Source organism: Ruditapes philippinarum, unplaced genomic scaffold (assembly GCF_026571515.1).
Source record: "Ruditapes philippinarum isolate M1 unplaced genomic scaffold, ASM2657151v2 ctg2935_1_1_1_1, whole genome shotgun sequence".
Lineage (NCBI taxonomy): Eukaryota > Metazoa > Mollusca > Bivalvia > Venerida > Veneridae > Ruditapes > Ruditapes philippinarum.
This window is the reverse complement of record NW_026862251.1, coordinates 164,795-187,405: the sequence shown is the minus strand read 5'-3', so window position 1 is coordinate 187,405 and position 22,611 is coordinate 164,795. Positions and strand designations below refer to the sequence as shown.

General features: G+C 33.2%; 1 protein-coding gene across 1 annotated transcript; it reads left to right on the top strand.

Moving 5' to 3' along the window:
• Positions 1–5,426: 5,426 nt before the first annotated feature.
• LOC132718430 (endonuclease 8-like 1) lies at positions 5,427–20,782 on the top strand. The gene is made up of 7 exons (XM_060702130.1): positions 5,427–5,936; positions 7,695–7,814; positions 8,934–9,067; positions 9,829–9,984; positions 14,726–14,793; positions 17,884–18,579; positions 20,232–20,782. Exons 1-7 carry the CDS (start codon positions 5,476–5,478, stop codon positions 20,235–20,237), a joined length of 1,641 nt encoding a protein of 546 aa, XP_060558113.1. The 5' UTR covers positions 5,427–5,475; the 3' UTR covers positions 20,238–20,782.
• Positions 20,783–22,611: the final 1,829 nt, after the last annotated feature.

Below are 22,611 nucleotides of genomic sequence, written 5' to 3'. Positions count from 1 at the left end.
ACTCATTTTGTTAATGACATGGACATTTTTTTAAGCAAACAAAATTTCATAGTTCAGTACCTATGCAAGTTGATTTTTATGCGTACTATTTAACTACTGTATTATTTAGTTAGACAACATATTTAATTAACTACTTCTGTATTATTTAGTTAGACAACATATTTAATTAACTACTACTGTATTATTTAGTTAGACAACATATTTGTAAGTGCGTTAAATGAATCTCTATAATTTCACTATCAGGTATATGTATTCCGTTTGTGTTCATATTTTGTTAAAAAAACATTGATGTATATCATTTAGATAAAAAGAAAACAGCAACGGCGAAAACATAACGCCTTGTCGTACACCAATATTTCATGGAAAAGAAACTTGATTTGGTTGAATTTGATTTAACACATGATTTACTATACTTATACATATTTTATTTAAGTTAAAACTTTTTCCATAAATAATATAGTTACCTAATTTCTTCCAAAAGAACCATTTAGCCAAACAGTATCAAAAGAAAAGGTGGTCATTAACACATGTATTGGTTTGAACATATTTAAACATTCAATGAATTTTGATTAAATGGATCAACATAACAATGGTTCTAGGTTTTAGCTAGAAGCAAACACTTGATGACAATTATTAATAATGTAATCAGAAAATTTAGTAAATACAATTTAGTATACAAGCGTGTAGTCTTAGTGTTTAGTGCCTTGAAAAAATGTAGCTTTTTTGGGAGAGCACGAAAAACAGATAATAAAACAAATAAAGGCAATATTGGTGTTTCTCTTGTACAAAACGACAATAATGAAGTAGTCAAAGTTTTATTGAAACGGTAGGTAAAACTTTTCATAGAATCAAGAGACGGACAAGAATAACATTAGTGCACACACGAAAGTTAATGCAGAAAATTAAGTAAAACAAACACCTTATTCGGCTGCCATTCAGTCGAGTCTTTTACGAGTTTTCAAAAAGTCGCATGATTTACTGCGGAATGACACTATTAATTTTGCGAGTATTAAAAATTATTGCAAAGTAAATAAAAAAAAACATTCACATGCATATGCTAAACATTTTGGTACCTATTTTCTTTTTTCAAGTTATTGCGAAAACATTGGTTATTTACATGACGAAAAAACGTAAACAATTAATAGACTGCTCATCTGGTTGATTTCCTATAATGAGGTGCCTTTTTCATAATATGGAAACAGTCTAAAAAGCACAGAAAATGATGACGTATCGAATTCAGCTTAAAAACGTTGTTCATCTATTTAAAAGGGTGCTGTTTTGCATTGACCAAAACTGTATCAGCATATATGGTAAAAGCTTATTCCAGATCGTTGTAATTTCACTGGCTTTACTTATCTTTTCTCTCGCTTTAAGCGGCACTGATGTATTTTCGAAAAATAGAATTAAAAAGATACACAGCGAATAAAGAAATAGAACGACAAAACCACAGCGCTAAATACGAGTCAGTGCGACGTTACTGAATTTAATTATGTGTGAAAACGATTCCCCTTTAACACTATTCTAAGAATAGATTTTACCCAATCACCACTTCTGACTTTAGACAAGCGATTATACTTTTCTTAACACCCACTGTTTTTAAAAAAAAATTATTATATACAATTGTAAGAGGAAAACAAGTTGAAAAGCGAATTTAGTGTTTAAAGGAAAGGGACAACTAAACACAGTGCTTATGGCACATGTAAAAGTGAAAGAAATACCCAGACAGGCCAGAAATGTAACTTTTTTTCTATACGATTTCCGCAAAATAAAAGGAGGCCGAAGAAATGCATTAATCAATTAATTTAAGAACATTAATAGTTGTTAAAGAAATAACTACACCATAATTTGCCGATGAATTTAGGGGTCTAATATATTTATGGTAATTTAGTATTTGAATGGAAGTCAAAATACTACTATCACATTTGGCTTCTTTTATGACAAATCATTTCACAAACATAACAACTTTCTTCAGGTAACATTTGACTTATTCCTTTCCATTTAACTAATTCCTCCGCAGCCATTATACGCTTGCTGTTTATCAATTATACATCACCAAGTGTCTAACAACTAAATATGTGTACAAATTCAATGTATGCATATTGTTTTGCGGTAACTGATCTTGAAAATTACTGAAAAATCCTTGAAACTGTATATTATTAAATCAATTAGACCCTGTAAAAGTTCGTTTATCTATCAATTTTCTTAACGAGGAAAAAGATGCATTAGGAATTGCCTTAATTCATAATATGAAACTGATTAGTTTATAATGTCAAATGGCATGCAGTAGTGTTGCGTCTTTTTTGAGTACAAAGAAAATAAGACGAAACATAGAGTATTGTTAATTAAAGTACTAATTAAGATTATTTATTGATAACATGAATTTAGATACAAAGGAATTTTCGTCTTTAGAAACGCTTGTATCGACTTATTGTAACAGCAATCTTCAGCCAAAAAAGGCTGGCATGACATGTTGCAAATTTACATAAGTGAATATTAGGACCTCTACACGATCACCAGTATAAAAACTGAGAGACATTTACCTCTATTTAATGTTCACCATTTTGTTGTAAGGCAAAAGGAGGTAAAATGAGCGTGGCCATTTATCTCAAATACAAGAGGTGCATATGTATCTTAATAAAGTAGGAGATTATAGACACGGAGCCAAAGATTGGCCGTCCTTTGTTTTTCGGACGAAGTCAGTCTGAGAACGGTTTGACTTCCTGTAACGTTTACAGGGAAGAACTGAATATAAGTCATTGGTCAGTTTAGAATTTCAAACTGAAATCAGGGAATCTTATTTGCCATTAAAAATTTAGTACATATATGATGACAAATCTATTAAAGATATAAGCGGGATAAGGGTTAATTGCAAATCCTGGTGCACTGTCAATTGTTCTGAAATCTTTCACTGCCCAATATGCTAAAATTATTTCAGAATTTTATATCCCCCGTCCCAGGATCTATAGATCGGGAGGGCATAATGTTTTGGTCTGTTTGTAACAGATCTTTAGTCGGTCTCCAAACTTCACGGGTGTTTTTTTTTTTATCATGCTGATGGTACTGCAAAATTACTTAGGTGAGTATAGTACATTATCAGAAATGAAAATAATTGTGTAAGGTTTTGTCGAAATATATAATAAACAAACAAGCCACACAAACACGAATATTCAGTAGTTATTTATTGCAGACGTTTCGGCTATGCATAACCATTTTTCAATTTTGAGATGCTGCATGTGATCTTTTCTTTGTGAATATTGGACATATGGGTGTATCTGCAGATAATTATCTTTCAAAACGTAAGACTTGAACTAAAATTTGTTTCACGTTGCAAACTTCTTGTGTCTGACATCAAAAACCACCGTGTTTTATTCGCTTTCAACACCCAGATGAACTTTGTAAATATTGGTGTAGGAAAAACTAATAACAATGAGAAAACACATGCAAGCTTATGTTCATTTGATCTATATTGAAGTGATATATTTACTGATAATGGCTGATTATTATTAGAGGGACTCCACAAAAGATTATCCGAAATTTCAAAACAATGATGCATTGGTTCTGTTCAGCCAATTGACACTATATACAGTGAAATGTGTATCAAGCTCTCTTGCACCTGCTTTTTCAAAAGCAGCATATATCAATGGAAATAATAGAATGAATCGTCCCGTCTCACAAACAACTGTCCCAACGGCACTGCACTAGTTGTGGATTTCATGTCTTGTCCGTTGAATGCAAGTCTATATTTTGTTTATACGCTGTAATGAGGAGACATTGCGTTCATTACTTCAGCAAACGTATGAAGGTGAAAGGTAAAAGAACCGGCGTTCCGTGCGTTAAGTACGCGCAATACAGGTTCTTTAGTGTTTATAAGAAACCATTTCCAAAATTCAATTGATCAAGAAAGGCACAGCGTTCGGTCAATTTAATTTGATAAATTTTTTCTTATAAACATAAACCAATTTAGTGTTTGAAATTATTTTTATTAAACTGTCGATTTACCAGACTGATTAAATTAAGTCGATTTACCAAATTAAAATTTGATATACTTCATTCTATTTGGGAACATATAATTTCAAACACAAATATCAGTTAAAGCCTGGTCGATACTAAATAAGTCAAAAGCTATACAAGAATAAGTGCAGCATTATTAGTATTGAGTACAAAGAAATATTTGCATACATCCTAGTAATTGTTGATTGTGCTCTTTTGCAATCTGTAGTAAATGGCGTCTTTAAAAAAAATATATATTGCTATTTTACAATCTCTAGTAAACGGGTTCATTTGAGATTATTCTTGTATTCTTTCGCCATTTATATCGATCATTTCAAAATTATACTATACACGTATGTGAAAAAGAACTTAATTGCAGTAGTAACACGCAAAACTATTTTCTACGTAAAATGCTTTGAACGGAGTATTTTGTTTGTAATATTTGATAAGCATAATATACTTATGTTTGCTAGATGAACATTGTTTAGAGAAGAGGACATAATGTATTACTTATTTTTACAGTATTCCCCAGTTTGTCCCGCCTTAATTGTCGTCCATTGACCATCTCAGGACTGTGTTTGTGTACGGGAAAGAAAATAAGTAAACTTTTTTCATCTGAATGGAAATCAAATTGGGACAAAGCCGTATTTAACGAACTATAATATCCATCCCTTTTTTATGAATAACCATATCCGCCATGATATAAAAGGAAATAAGCTTGTGTCCTAAGATTTAAATAATATGAACTTATAATTTATGCTTGTTCATTATTCATTTTGAGACGGTATAATCGTATGGACCGCCGTGTGTGTCGTTAGACACAAACAAATCAAGTCTCCGTGTTAATCACGAAATTGTCGTTTCATTTTTTTTTTAGTCATGCGGTGTTAACTAAGAAAGTTGAAAGATGTTATCACGTGTACTGGAATTATTTATTGTTGGACATAAAGTCTGATGGACGTATGAAGGACATTAAATTTATGATGCCTCAGAAACACGCTTTTCTCTCCTTTAGAAAGGGCAAACATGAGTTTTATAATGTTTAAAAAAAGTTTTAGAACAAGTTAGATGCTTATGACCCGAAGAAAGTAGCTGAATGTGAAATTTTCCCTGAGAAATGGCGATTTTTGGGACTGACCAATAGTTAATAATAATATGTAGCTTTTATGTATATAATTTAAGTTTTTCATCTCCTTGATAATTTCTTTACAGTGTTACATTCAATTCTTTAATTACCAGTCTATTTGTATTACAAGTATAAAATTGTATTTGAAATTCAAAAAATTTCCAACAGCTTTAATTTGCTTTAACCGGACCGTGACGAACGGCAAATAGTCCCTTCTTTTCGAACTTTGCGGGAAACCAATTCATTGACGAATTCGGGAACCAGCCAATACTATCTTATGTAAACACAAATTTAGTGTGTGTACACATGTATGTAAGTTTTTTTGTATATTGAATAACGCTGCCATCAACTTCTTGAAGATGCCAGAAGGGCCGGAATTACATATTGCGAGTAGATTTATTAATCACATGTGCAAGGGTCGAGTTTTTGGTAAGGTTCTGAAATCAGAAATCAGCAAAAATCCAAACGTGAATCCCCCAGCAGAAAAATACATTATTTCATCTTCATCTCGCGGGAAAGAAATTAAAATAACCCTGACAGAAACAACAAATGCGGACGGAGACAAAAAATTAAGCAAATCACAGACAAATAGATCTACTCTAGATATTCTTTTTACTTTCGGTTTGGCTGGAAAGTTTGATTTTCATGAAGCTAACGAGTTACAAAAGCATGCCCATCTCAACTTCTTCACATGTGACTCACAACCAGCCAGTGTGCTCAGTTTTATAGATTACATGAGATTTGGAAAGTGGACTCCGGGTGCAGATTTTTCAGTGAAAGATAGAGGACCATGTGTTCTGTTTGATTACTCTAACTTCAGGTAATACACTGTTTATTATTATATAATCAGTGATAATATATATTTAGTGATAATACATCATACACTGTATACCAAACAGTGATTTTATAGCTTTAAAAGAAAATCACTATTTGGAGTTGCAAGGAATTATATCACGAAGATGTAGCCCGAGTGATATAATGCTGTGCATCTGAACGACAAGCATGGCTTTTTTAAGCTATATATAAAATCACTGCTTGGGATATATTACTTTGATTCTTACACAACATCACGGATCTTAATTACATTTATAAATGGAAGTGGCTAGCCGTACGTGTCCGTACGGCTAGCCAAAAGTTTTAGCCCTACGTGAGTCACGTACGACTAGCCAGGACACACTGTATTGGCTAGCCGTACGGCACTTTTCAAAAATATATGGAAGGCGAAAGTGCATATGTTAATTATGACTTTAAGCGAGGATTTTAGTCAAGAATGTTTACTTTTTAGAGATTAATAGACGTGTTGTCTACAGTAAAGAATAAGCACTTAACATTACAAAATGTTGATAATAGTCCTTTTTTGTTTCATTATTAATAAGTTCAATTTTTAAATTGAAAAAAAAAAACAAAAAAAACACCGAAAATAATTGTTGTGATAATTGCGTCAATTATCGACGGTACAGTATAGAAGTTTGCATTATTAAATTATTTCTCCTTTTTACCGTTTTTTTTTTTAAATATATATTCTTTTTATTTATTTATTTATTCCCCTCCAATCATTATTTATTCGATCCATGTGCTTAATTAACAGATTTAACAACAACAACAACAACTTTATTTAACTCAAGCAATGATTACAAGCATGTGAGCATACAGCGAATAATACATTTGAACAAAAGTATCTTGTGAGGTCACGTGACAGATTGTTTGCTTAACAATTCATCTTTCATACAAATCATAAGCATGAAAATTAAGGACGTTAATTATAACATGCAACTTTGACACTTAATTTTTTTAAGATAGATTAGACAACGCTTACTCGTATTCATTTTTTTTTTTTTTTTGCAAAATTGCGGAGGATCTGTATTAATGTGAACACACAAGGAAAAATGCGGAGATTTGATTAAAATTGTCGTTTAAAGTCATAAAATAACATATGCATTTTCGACTTCCATCTAATTTTGAAAAGTGCCGTACGGCTAGCCAATACAGCGTGTCCAGGCTAGTCGTATGTGACTCGCGTACGGCTAGAACTTTTGGCTAGCCGTACGGGCCCGTAGGCTAGCCACTTCCTTTATAAATCCTTGACAAGATGTTAATGCTGCCATAGTTGATATCAAGCCAAATTGTGCCTGATCTGTTTCGGTACGTATTTTTAAGGCATCACAGTTTAATGGTTATTATATCACAATCGCACAAACATGTCTAAAAATAGATTGTCGACAGTTATATTATTTGTGCTTGCAGTTCTTTTATGTTCAGACAGTTCAGTAGGTAAAAAAATGCATGTCTTGTTTAGAATTCATTTCAGGTTGTGGTTGTGTCCTGTTGCTGAAAACAAATCTGATCCAATTTTTGAAAAGAACATGCAAGAAAATACTGGTCTTGACTAACAAATTACATCTTGTATAAAGTTAAATTCAGTGGGCTGACAAGTCCTAGTTAAGTACCTGTGTCAGTAAGATTGTTGCTGGTACAAAAAAAAATAATATTGAAATCCTTCCAGCGGGACAGGATGACTGTGCAGGCAGTACATTTTTATATTCTATAACATATAACATAAGTTTTGAATTTTTTTTAGGAGCAATGTTTTACAGAACCTGAATGCATCTGCTTTCAACAAACCAATCTGTGAGGTACTACTCAACCAGAAATACTTCAATGGTATCGGAAATTATCTGCGTGCAGAAATCCTACACAGGTTTGTACTAAACTTATATCTGGACAGATCTCCCATATTTTAGTCTTTATTATCTTGCTGGAACCAAAACTGATGAACTTTCCCCACTAGTATAGAGTCAGGTATCTCAACACATGCACATACATACAGTGAGTCTGACCAGCATTTAAACTGTGGGCCATATTTCTCCCCAGAAATCATGAGCAACACATTAAGTTTTTATTTTCACTAATGAAATCAGAAAGAAGATATTCGAATGGCCAGTTGTCCATGATCTTTTGATGGTCCAGCCATCCTGATCCATTTGTCCTTGGCAGGTGTTATGATATGAATAGGGATATGAGGATTATTAAGTTTGAGTGATGGCCCTTTGTAACATAACAAAGAGCATGTTTTGAAGGTATTTTAGCTATATTTACAAGGCTTACAATGGTATTATTTAAGTGACTTTTGAGGATAAATGCTCAATATGATAGATCATTCAAAGATTGCAAAACACTTACCATTGGTGTCTCATAAACAGAGTAGATGTTGGTGTAGATGTGTCAGTGACTGTGTGTTTAAGGTTGTTGAAGGTTAAGTTTGAATCCCACCAGGGGCTTTGGATTCTTTCATATCAGCAAGCATCGTCGGATACCCACGATTGATAAACATGTCACATAACATGCTATCAATGAATGATAATGGTTCGGCCGTGGGTATCCGACGATGATCAGCAAGCTATTCAACTAGCTTGTGAAATATAGGTGGTTCTACTCTTGTGCCCCTGGAGTGCCCTCCATGCATTAGTTCAGACAGGAGCAGGTGCCTGGGTTCTTCCTTGACCAGTAAAGCCCCTGTGTTTGGGGTGACATACCCTCCCCCCCCCCCCAAAAAAAAACAACAAAAAAAAAAAAACAGCATGAAAAAAAGAAACAAGTGGTTGGTTTGATTGTAATAAAACTCAGCATGTGTATAGTATGTACATGTATATTGGAATCAGGAGACAATGTTCATCAAATAATATTTTGCAGTTTTGTTTTGGACTATTGCCTCCAACAGATACCCTTTACCGATACCAGCGTCTGTGATTATTCCATTTCCTGCCCTTTCTCTGAGGTCCTATATATGAATTAATGCATTGTATTCTTTTGTTATTAGAGTGAAGATTCCTCCATTTGTGCAAGCACGTGGTGTACTGGAGCCACTGGCAGAATGTGTAGATGATATAAAGTCAGAGGAGCCTGATATTCTACAATTATGTCATATTTTACCACATGAAGTTATAGCACTAGGTATGTCAGGTTATAATATTAGTTATAAAGATTTTGCCAGGTAAGATGACCCTATAAAGGCAAGGGTTATATTGTAAATAACCATTTATATAATTTATGACCATATAAATTATCAAGAATCTTTTTAATGAATAAGTTATACTGCAAAATTCCTTTTAAATTATAAGAGAAAACAGACAGGCAGTTTTGTATGGAGATGATATAAACATCATGATTATCCAAATTCAATGGAAAGTGATTTAACAAACATGCAGTAATAATTATATGATATCTCTGTAACTTGATGTAATGATTTTGGTGATACATGTATAATAAATTACAGCTCACACAGCTATAACTTGTAAAATATACTGTAAAAAGTTTTAAATATGTAAAAGTACAGTGTTTTCATGCACTTTGACTTTGAATTTTTTTTATGAGGAAGCTATCCAGCTAGCTTACGAAACATCCATAGTTCTACTTATATGAAATAATGCACTAAAGGAACCCTGAGGTCTTCCTCAGCAGGTAAAGCTCCCAGAAGACTGTACTGTGTTGGTGTGACATAAAACCAACCAGAATTATTTTTTTAAAAAATTAAAAGGTTGACTGTTAAACAGGTGTAGTTATATACTGCTTTCATAAGACTGAGAAACTCAATCTTTTTCAGTTTGCTTATTATCATAATTATGTTGACATCTTTAAACTTAAGAAGAATTTTCCATGGTATTTACCAGTATTACATGTATACAATTATAATGCTATGTGTGTAACACTTGTAGAAAGTTCCTGGTACGATGGTAAAGACCGGTCAGATGAGAGTAACACATTCAATACTTGGTTACAGTGTTATTATCAAGATGGTATGAAAAATATTGCTGACCATAACAAGAGGACAATATGGTACTCCGGACCATTAGGTCCCATGGCACCTGTAGGTAAGTAGATACTTTCAGCATACCATACTCTCAACACATAGACAAATCTCACAGTGCTTGCATACTTTAATTTTCATTAGCTCTTTAATGCTTACAAACCTTTATTGTTCAGCATTGAATTTTATTATTACATTTTAGTCAATTTTACATATGCATTGCAAATGTACATTGTACTGCCTATTAATGGATAAAACCCATTTGATTTTTCTTGTTATATAAAAGAAGTCTAGTTTTGAAGCTTGAAGCATGGAGTTTGTAAGGCAGCTTTAATTAAAAACAAATCCTTAAGGCATGGTACAGGGAAAGATTAAAAGTAGGGATGGCAACGAGTAACCTGTTAGCCGAGTACTCGATCAAACGTCCGAATATCGGTTAACAAAATTGATATTCGATTACTCGGAAAAAATATGTAATTTATATTTTTTACCATTTAGAAAGATTGGTGTGTCCAATTTTCGGAGATATGCATTATCTTCATTAAATACCTGTTAAATGTAATCAAAACATCCTTGCAGAGGTGCGAAAATGAAAGGTGATCAACGGTTGACACGCGCACATGTGTCGCTTATGTCATCCAGCTCTTATGATATTCAGTAACAGTTTGTAGCGGAAGTAACTATTTTGAAAACAACAAAGGGCCAATTGCTATTATGAATGTACCAATAAGAGGAACTAGTGTTTAGACCCCTTTTAAACTTTTGTTGCCGCCGATCAGTCTTTATTATTTCAAGACGAAAAAAGATATGATACATGAACTGTCATACTCGTTTTAAACTTGCTCTTGCATTAATTAAAACGTTGTCAAATATCATGTTGTTGAATTAATTTTAATTAACTAAAATGTCTCCCGTGCAGTCCTTTTTATAGTTACGAATTCTATTAATTTAAATAGAAAACGAAAGAAGCATGAGGACCGTGTTGATACTGTGAGGTCATTGGAAATCATCTGAGTAACCGAGTACTCGATCGGAAAAATGACCGAGTATTCGAGTATTGATTTTTGTATTCGTTGCCATCCCTAATTAAAAGGAACTCATACTACTAAACAAATAGTAACCTTTTTAGCTCGACTTTTCTATGAAAAGGGGAGCTATCCTACTCGCCCCGGCGTCGGCGTTGGCGTCACACCTTGGTTAAGTTTTTCGTACCACCCCACTTTATTTCAGAAGTATTACAAGTATGGCTTTGAAACTTACCATACTTGTTCACCATCATAACCTCCATCTACAGACAAGAGTACATAACTCTGTCAAGGTTTTTGACAGAATTATGGCCCTTTTTTGACTTAGAAAGTGTATTGAGCTTGGTTAAGTTTTTGTACCACCTCACTTTATTTCAAAACCATTGGAGGTATTGCTTTGAAACTGACCATACTTGTTTACCATCACGACCTTCATCAACAGACAAGAGGACATAACTCTGTCAAGGTTTTTGACAGAATTATGCCCCTTTTTGACTTAGAAAATACATTGAATATGGGTAAAATCCACTTATTGCCTTAACCCTTTGAGATATTGCTTTGAAACTTTTAATGCTATTTCACATCATTACCCCCATCTGTACGCAAGAGAAGGTAACTCTGTCAAGGATTTGTTTTAAAAATTAAGGCCTTTTATCGACTTAGAATCTTGGTTAAGTTTTTAGTACCAGTCCACTTTTTGACTGAACTGTTTGAGATATTAATTTGAAAGTTGGAATACTTGTTTACAATCATGATTCCCAAACATGTCCAGGAGAAGGTAATTCTGTCAAAGATTTTATTTGAATTATGGCCCTTAACTGTCAATGTTTTGTATTATAGGCAAGCACTAAAAAACTTAAAAAATCTAAAAAAATTCATTCCTATCCACTTGTTCACTTTACCATAAATTATGTCATATAAACATTGCTGTAATATTCAAGGGTATCAAACAACTAGTTTTTTTTTCTTTCTTACCAGCCCTCTTTTGACTTAAACATTTCAAACTTTGCTGCAGTGTTCAAGGGTATCACACAATTCAGTAAAAAAATTCTTTACTAAATATCTTAATGCTCATGGCCATTGTTCACTTTAAAAATACAGAGATTCTTGTATTGCCTTTTACTGCAAAAACTTTTTTTATTGGCAAGCAATAAAAAAGTCGAGCGCGCTGTCTTACGGACAGCTCTTGTTAATGGTTAAACTTATGTTTTGAATTTCTATATGAGCTAGTATGTTACACTTATGCAATAGGATGGTACATGTATGTAATGCCAATTTAACAAGTTAAATAGGCTTTGAATAATGTTAGAGCGAAACACAATAACACTCATAAAGACATTTTTAGAACACATTAGGCTGTGGTACCTTGGCCAGTATATGTTACATACATGTAACCATTGAAGGTCAATTTCAGACAATTTAATTTTACCTCTACAAATTCTATACTTAATAATGGACTTCCCTTACTGTTCATCTTCAAAAATAAATATAAAATCGAGTGTCATGGAGATGAAAAGGGTAATTTCCAGTGTTGTGACAGCCCTACTTTGTGGACTGGTTTGTTCATATTTTGACAAAACAACTTTTAGCATGGAAACATTCAGGATTTTAAGAAAAAAAAGTCAACATCAATTTTATTTTCTACTTTTTAGCTCACCTGTCACAAAGTGACAGGGTGAGCTTTTGTGATCACTTTTCGTCCGGCGTCTGGCCGTCCGTCCGTCGTCCGTCCGTAAACTTTTACTTTAAATGACATCTCCTCATAAACCACTAAGCCAATTTCATCCTAACTTCACAGGAATGTTCCTTTGGTGGTCACCTTTAAAAATTGTTCAAAGAATTTAATTCCATGCAGAACTCTGGTTGCCATGGCAACCAAAAGAAAAAACTTTAAATATCTTCTTTTAAAAAACCCTAAGAGCTAGAGCTTAGATATTTGGCATGAAACATCTTCTAGTGAGTATCTACCAAGTTTGTTCAAATAAAATCCCTGGGGTCAACATTGGCCCCACCCCATGGGGTCATTGATTTTCCCTATATGCATATAGTAAAAACTTAAAAAATCTTCTTTTAAAGAACTCAAAGAGCTAGAGCTAAGATATTTAGCATGAAACATGTTCTAGTGGGTGTCTACAAAGTTTGTTCAAATAAAAGCCCTGGGGTCAAAATTGGCCCCTCCCCTGTGGGTCATTGATTTTCCTTATATGTGTATAGCAAAAACTTAAAAATCTTCTTTGAAAAACCCAAATAGCTAGAGTTAAGATATTCAGCATGAAACATCTTCTAGTAAGTGTCTACAAAGGTTGTTCAAATAAAAGCCCTGGCGTCAAAACTGGCCCGGCCCCAGGGGTATCATTGTTTTTAACTATATGTGTATAGTAAAAACTTAAAATAACTTCTTTTAAAAAACCCAGTGAGCTAGAGCTTAGATGTTTAGCATGAAACATCTTCTTATGGGTGTCTACAAAGTTTGTTCAAATAAAAGCCCTCGGGTGAAAATTGGCCCTGCTGGAGGGGGTGGGGGAGATCATCGTTTTTCATTATGTGTGTAGTAAAAACTTAACAAACTAAATATTGTAAAACATCTTTTAATGAGTGTCTTTCAAGTTTGTTCAAATAAAAGCCCTGGGGTTTAAACTGGCCCCGATCCGGGGGCCTTGATACAGGTGAGCAACCTCAGGGCCATCATGGCCCTCTTGTTTTTATTTAAAATGACTAGATTTGAGTTTATCTGAATATTTCTTTAAGAAAACAATTTGTAAGACAAGACCTTTGTGTAAAAGCTTTTTTGTGAAGTAATTTAAAACCGACATTGATCTTTTAATGACCTTGAGCCCGTATCAACAACCATCATACTACCAAAAATGAGCATGATTTTAACTTTAAAATTTTGACAATCAGTGTCATATTTTTATTCCAATTCCTCTGATTTGTGTAATTTTCTGATGGATTGGGTTTAAACTCAACAAAACAGCATTTGGGACCAAACTTTAGACTGAGTAATTCAAATAATATGTCATTGACCTTAAAAAGATTTTCATAAAAGACCTACAGGCATTCAATGTTTTTGCATTGGGTAACAAGGGAAAGCCAATAATTATCACCCTTGCTTATAGACCGGTAGCTCTGGTTTAAAGAATTAAAGTTGAAATGTTGTGGGTACATATGTTTAGCTTTCATTGATAGATAAAAGAATGATAAGATTTTCTTGGATAGTGATTTATCATTTGACACTTGTAAATCATACCAATAATTTAAGTAGCAGATTTAGATGTTATTAATGTCACAGAAGATGTCTGTATATGCATGTCTTTATAAGATGTAAAATGTAAAAATGATAAAGTATAATTATGAAACTGTACAATTCCTTTGTTATCATATCAGTACACAAAAAAGAAGATTTAAAGAATGGGTATCTTTGCTTAAAAACACTCATGGAATTTATGCATAAATATGACGGGGTGTACATTGTAATGATGGTTTTGCACCTACATTACTGGCTTTAACTGAACAACTTTTAACATCATTAAACTTTAAATGAAGGTTCATTGTTATGATATTGGAAACTCAGTGCAAATAGTTTTTATTGACATGATGTCATCTGTAGCGAGCATTGCTAAAGTATAGACATTAGTTATATAACCTTAAAGAAGAAATTTCTTAACTGCAGTATCAGTTGGCCATTTTGTAAAGTTGATTGCTGCAGCTTTTTTGGCAATGTAAAACCATGTTGACTGCCTTGTGTAGATTTTGTTTGAATGATTACTTGATTTATTTTAGATGGAAAAGTAAGAGCTAGAAAATCATCAAAGAAGAAATTGTCTGATAGTGAAGATGATAAAAATCAGGTTTGTATAAACATTTTCTAGATAAATTAACAATGTAAATAATTAATGTTTAATCAGTAGTGGTCAAAGTCTCTTTTTGCTCTGCCTGTTGGGTAACTGTATATAGCTCATTTTGGTCTGATCTCTGTGCTTATCTTTTATTGTGCCAAGTCCAAGCAACAACAACATAATTTTCAAACATGTTGGTACAACTGAAGTCACCAAGTTCGAGGAGCAGTGGACTAGTGGTTAAGGTGTCTACTTCTCAATCTTGATGTTACAAAGGCTACTGGACTTGATGGCATAAGTGCTAAATTTCTAAAAACTGCATCCCCTGTTATATGTAGTCTTTTTGTAGACCAATTTCTACTATTATCAATTTGAGTATCACAACAGGTAAATTTCCTGAAAAATTAAAACAGTCTAAGGTCACACCATTCTTCAAAAAAGGACACAAATCAGATAAGAATAATTATAGACCTATATCTGTTCTTCCAATACTTTCTAAAATATTTGAAAAACATGTGTCTGATCATTTAAAACAATTCCTAGAATTGTATAATTTCATTTTCAACACCCAATCAGGATTTAGAACAAAACATTCATGCGAAACTGCATTGACAAATATTGTTTGACAACTGGATTAAGGCAATAAATGATGGAAAGCTAATTGGCACAATCTTTCTTGAACTTGTCAAAGGCATTTGACCTTGTAAATCATAAGTTACTCATCCAAAACTTTATTACTATCATATTTCTTCTGGTGCAATTACCTGGTTTACATCATATCTTGAAAATAGAACACAGAAGGTCACTGTTTCTGGCAACCTATCAAAATCAGCAACAGTCATATCAGGGGTACCTCAAGGATCTGTCCTTGGACCTCTGCTTTTCATCATATACATAAATGATCTACCACTCCATTTGAAAACCTCAGAGGCAGATCTTTTTGCTGATGACACTACTCTCACAGCATCAGGTCTCTCTACACAAGATTTACATAATAAACTTCAAACTGACCTTGACAATATTAATCTATGGTGCAAACAAAATGCAATGATGCTAAATGCCCAGAAAACAAAAGCAATGAACCTGTCATCCAATAGAAATAAACAACAATTACAACCATTACATCTGCAAGAACATGAAATTGAATTTTCTGAGACAGAAAAGTTACTAGGTATTAATGTTGACAATAATCTTAAGTGGAAAACCCAAGTAGACAAGACATTAAAGAAATGCAATACACAGTTGTACCTTCTTCTCCGAATTAAACAATACCTTGATGTAAATGCAAGAAAACTGTTCTTTAATGCTTATATCTTACCACATTTAGATTATTGTTGTACAGTCTGGGGGAATTGTAACAATGAACAGATTTTGGATATCATAAAATTTCAGAAAAGAGCTGCAAGAATCATTCTTGACAAAAGCTACGACGCTCCATCTGCTGAGTTATTTAATGAATTAAATTGGATAAAATTTGATGAAAGAATAAGATACAAAAAAACTGTCATTATGTATAAATCTTTAAACAATGCTTCATTTCCACAGTACATGAAAAACAAATTTCAATTTATTCATCAAAGACATGGGCATAACCTTAGGTCAGCAAAAAACTCAGATTTATTTGTGCCACAACCTAAAAAAGAAATTTTTAGAAAATCTCTGACATATTCAGGCCCTAAACTATGGAACAATATCCCTCTTTCTATTCGTAAATCTGAAACTATTGGAAAATTCCAAGCTTCCTATATCAGTTGGAATTTCACATAAGTACCTTGGTCTTGCATAGATTAAGTATTAAGTAATATATGTACATGCATTGTGTTTTGAATATGTATTTTGTTTGAATGTACATTGTTTTTGTTGTGTTTTCATGTATATATTATGCATTTTGTGTCTTCATGTATGTTATTTGAAAATTTTGCTGTATAACCATTATGTAAATTATGTATATTTTATGTATATTTATGTTTTGAGGCCCACATGGAAGATTGGGAAACCAAATGTGTAGCCTCAGTAAATAAAGACTTTACTTACTTACTTACTTACTTACTTACTTACTAATCCAGGTATCATTAACTTGAGCCCTAATCAGGTCAAAACAATGTTTATAAGGTAAAGAAGGAAAAGGATTGTATTTTGGAAGTAATAAGTCAAAATAAGGAGTAAGTGACTCCCAAACTTCCAATAAAGGAAGCCCTGCTCTACTAAAGTCAATTATTGTCTCAGGGTAACAATTGACCCAGTCCAGTGGTCACTTAGTTTACATAGACATACATATATTGATAAAGGCAAATTTAATGCATTGCTATCATCTCTGAAACTGCCTATCATAGAGGTTAGAAATTTTGGCATATATACTATATTGACTTAGTATAGTCTTCTATAATTTTGGTAATTGATATAAATATTCCTTCAGGTCAAAAATGGTGTGGTTGTGGGGTCAGTAGTGTAACATTGACTTGTATCGGAAACAAACTTAAAAATATGGAAACAACCTCAGAAAATTAGATAAGCAGAGCTTAGATATATCATATGACACAACAGATTGGGGCCCAGGCTTTCCTCAGTTTCATTCATATTATTCCTTGGTGTTGTCTGCCTGCTTAGCTCAGTACAAAGTGCTTGGATTTGTTATCTAGAGGTCTGTGGTTTGATCCTCGGATGAGGCTTAATTTCCCTGAGACAGGTGATTTAGGACATTAAGTCTTAATGTCATTTGTCCTTCACTGCTGATTAAGAAAATATGTGGGATTTTAAAGTTGGTCACTTGCAGAGAAATTGTTAATTACTGATTAGTTATCCAGGAAAGCCAGTAAGGTGGACCAACTGCCAAAGTATGTCTTAATAATTGTGTTAAAATTGTCTTTTAAACCAGTCAGACAAACAAATGAAAAACATTCTTTTGTTTTTATAAGAAAATATTGTGCAGTATTAAAATCCCTTATGAAGACCATTAACAGGTTTTATGGCTCAATATACTTGGTTTACTTGAATCCTCAATAATTTGGTGATATAGGCTTATATTCATTTAAACAATGCAATATTACTTGTCAAAAATCTTTAACACATACATGTAGTTTATAAAACTTGTTACTATTTTAGACGAAGAAAACATCTACTAAAAGAAGAAAGAAAGATATTGCTGGAGACACACTTAAAGAAGAAACTTTGCCTTCAGAAAATAAACGAGCCAAACGCGCTAAATCAGCCCAGTTGAAACTTGAGAAGGAGCAAAAGCTAGAAAATGGTGACAGTAAAGAGGAAAATAATGATGAAATTAAAATGAAACCAGAAACTAAAGTGAGGAAAGCAAGATCTGGAAAACAAAAAGAGCAGGATTCAGTAAGCATAGCTAAAGTTACTGATGACATTAAACCAGATCTGCAGAACGGTAGACTTACGCGAGGAAAGATTAAACAAATTGTAGACCAAATTGAAAATATGTCTGAGAAGAAAACCAGACAAAGGAAGAAACCTGTTGTGAAACAAGAAAAGATGACAATAAAATCTGAGAAGGATGAGATGGTAGCAGATTTGGATGAAGATAATAAGATACAAAAGGGACATTGTAATGGTGATTTAGCCCCAGTGAATGGGAAAGTGAAAGTTGAACAAGTGAATATAGGAGAGGTTGAGACAAAAGTTAAACTTGTACTGTCAGCGAGAACAAAACTGAAGGCAAGGGCAGGAAAGTCAGTTAAAAATGGAGAAGATATCGGGCGCAATGTCAGAGGAAGACAGAAGGACAAATTAATAACTCCAAGAAAGAAACCATTAAAGAGGCTCTCGCATACAAAGGTAATGCTGTAAAGTTATGATGTAATTCTTATAAATGTAAATAAAAAGATAAAAAAGAATATGGACTTGGTAAAAGTAAAGTTCTAAGGAAACTTCTAAACAATTTAAATTTTAAAAATTTGTATGTCAGCAATAGTTAACTTAAGGCAATTCAGACATGTGAATTTGGTTGGTCAAAATTAAATTAAAAGACAACTCTAAACATATTTGCCTGTCTAGTTCAATATCAAAAACATTTTATTCTTGCTTGTAAATTAGAGCCATTTCATTTTTGGTAAACTTAAATAATTCTTTAATTTCTCTTTGATTGTGGGTTAAACATACATGTAGATCTACTTTTCTCTTCTTTGAGTAAAGTAATTGTATTTCAGAAATTTATTAAATATAGGTAATCTATGAAATTAATACTGCATATACATGTATATGTCTAATTTGGATAAGAGAATGCACAAATATTGCATTCCCTTTTTTAAGTCCAGTGGTGTCTTACTAAAAAAAGACTGTCAGTTTTTTAAAGGCCCATTATGCCCCAAAAGCTTTAAAAATTTGGTGTATTTGTATAGTAAAAAAAAATTATTCATTGGAAAATTATCTTGACTTGTCATCAGTGTTGCTTATTTTGCATGGAAGTCAAAGTACTACATTGTTTACATTTAGCTACTTTTGTCACAAATTGTTTCACATTTATCACTAAATTCTTCGGATAACAATCATTTAATATGCTATGAAATAATTATATAAACTTTAAAAAGTTGAATTTGATGCTTGCCCTTTCTAAAGTAGTTAAAATGTGTTTGTTTTTGAGGCATTATGTGCCTTTAAAGACAGTATAAAAATATTCATACTGTGTTTACATAAAACATATAGGGTTTTAAATGTGATATATCTGCTCTGTGTGTTGTTACATGTAATTGCATAAAAAATGTGTTTCACTATACATAGAGACTGTGTAGCTCTTTTTTAAATTTTAAAATATCAGTTTGAGCAGAATATATCTTTAAAGCAGCATGCCTCCAGATTCATGTTAATTTTCATGACATTTTTGAATATATTTTGTGAAGTGAACAAAGAAAGCTATTTACACATTGGAAACAGCACTTACAAAACCATGTAAATTACCAAAAAGTGGTCAAAATATACAAATGAGCCCTTATTGCTTTCGTCACACTGTAGAAATATACTGCAATACCAGTCATCCATTGCATACATCCAACATGTAATTCTTTACTTGAATTGTGAATATTTTTACTTTAATCAATCTTAGTACATTTTTTGTGAAATTTGATTTTCTTGATTTGTTTGGCTTATCTGGAGACATGCAGTGTTTTTATCAATGACATTGACCTTACAGAACCTGTGTCCAACTATTACAAGTTTAAAAATATGAACCCCACCATGACAAAACCAACGTGGTGCGTTTGCGACCATCATGGATCAGCGCTGTCTGTTCAAGATCCATGTTGTTAGCTTACATACACTATTACAAGTAGAGAAAGTGATAGCGAACATCACTGACCCTGATCAGACTGCACACATGCACAGGCTGGTCTTGATCAATGCTGGTTGCAAACACACTATGTTTTGTCATGGCGCTGATCAAATAATGATCTGTTAGAAGACCTATGTTTTCAATCTGTTCTTTTCATTTTCAGAGATGATTAAAGAAAATGGTGGATACAGTGAAAGTGGAGTTGATTTAGAAAGCCAGAATGTGTTCAGCTTTGTGTTTTATTTTAAGTCTTAATTAATGAAATGTATTGAAAGTCTACGGGTACTTTTATTTTGGTAGAAACTTTGAACTATTCTTATAACATACAATTCATAAACATTGATTATAAAGTTACTATTAGAATAAGAAACAATCAGGAAAAGACATAATTGAGCCGCATCATAACAACACCAATTTAATGGGTTTGCGACCAGCATGGATCCAGACCAGTCTGTGCATCCGTGAAATCTGATCAGGATCCATGCTGAAAACCCTATAGCAAGTAGAGAAACTGATAGCGAACAGCCTGGATTTGGATCAGACTGCGCGGAAGCGCAGGCTGGTCTGGATCCATGCTGGTCGCAAACCCACTATGTTGGTTTGTCCTGATACGGCTCATATCAGGTTTTTGTGTAAAACCAACTCTATTTCACCTATTGTGTTCGCAGTAGTGAGCTGTTTATTTGCATTGAAACAGAATAGATTTTAAACGGATACATGTAGTTATTTATTTCTATTCATAAACACCAAGATGTTAGAAGCTATGTTTGAATCTTTACCTTTGAATAATGTCTCTGTTTTCCTTTGTGTTTTACATATATATATTCATGTTGTTACTTAATCAGGATTGTTGTTTTGCTGGCTAAAAATATCGTAAATGTCGATGGCCATGCAAAGTGCAGTCTGAATATTTCACTTTTTTGTCTGAACCACTATTTAGTATATTCAAATTTGTTTTTGTTTGATTGTGTTGGAAGCTATAAGCTTATGGAAACCCTTTCAAATCCGATTTGAACCCACGAGGTCAGCAGTCCTTAGATAACTAGTCTGACCCGTTAACCAATCAGCTACGTTGCCACTAATTATTGTAAAGAAAGCTGTTGAAGTAATTATTAGTTAATGATCCCGAGTTCCTTCGACTGATGGTTTTGATGCTTATTGGCTGATTACCTATCAACACCAAGGAGGCACGTGTTCCAGCTCATCTCAGGTGACGGTCATGTTTCCCCGTATGACAACAGTAGTGACATCTGGAGTATAGAACTTCTTAATAAATATTCACGTTACAAAAGTTATCTTTTTATGCCAGTTATCATATTTCCGCTTTCATTGTCAAGACATATTTTAAACATCAAAATTTTATTCCATCTATCAACCTTTCATGCACATTTTCCATTTCTTTGTCGGGCTGTCATGTCTTGCATAATTAGCCATAAATAAATTTTTTTAGCTCACCTGAGCATATGCTTAGGGTGAGCTATTGGGATCACTTTTCGTCTGTCGTCCGTCATACCTCGTCCGTTCACACTTTTAAAACGAGATCTCCTCTGAAACCATACGGCAGATCATAATGAAACTTCACAGGGATGTTCCTTGTATGAAGCCTTATAAAAGTTGTTCGAAGAATTCCATTCCATGCAGAACTCTGGTTGCCATGGCAACCAAAAGAAAAAAACTTTAAATATCTTCTTGTAAAAAACCCAAAGAGCTAGAGCTTAGATATTTGGCATGAGTGTCTAGCAAGTTTGTTCAAATAACAGCCCTGGGGTCAAAATTGGCCTCGCCCCAGGGGGTCATTGATTTTCCCAATATGCATATAGTAAAAACTTAAAAAATCTTCTTTTAAAGAACCTAAAGAGCTAGAGCTAAGGTATTTAGCATGAAACATGTTCTAATGGGTTTCTACCAAGTTCAAATAAAAGCCCTGGAGTCAAAATTGGCCCGCCCCAGGGGGTCGTCTATTTTCCCAATATGCATATAGTAAAAACTTAAAAATCTTCTTTTAAAGAAACTTATAAAATCTTCTTTTAACGAACCGAAAGAGCTAGAGCTAAGATATTTAGCATGAAACATTTTCTAATTGATGTCTACTAAGTTTGTTAAAATAAGAGCCCTGGGGTCAAAATTGGCCCCGCCCCGGGGGTCATTGGTTTTTCCTTTTATGTGTATAACAAAAACTTAAATAATCTTCTTTGAAAAAAAATTCAAATAGCTACAGATTAGATATTAATCACAAAGCATCTTCTAGTGAGTGTCTACTAAGTTTGTTCAAATAAAATGCCTTCGGTCAAAATTGGCCCCGCCCAAGGGGGTCATTGATTTTCCCTATATGCATATAGTAAAAACTTAAAAAATCTCTTTTAAAGAACCCAAAGAGCTAGAGCTAAGATATTTAGAATGAAACATAATCTAATGGGTGTCTTCCAAGTTTGTTCAAATAAAAGCCCTGGGGTCAAATTTGGCTCCGCCCCAGGGGGTCATTTATTTTCACTATATGCATATAGTAAAAACTTAAAAATCTTCTTTTAAAGAACCCAAAGAGC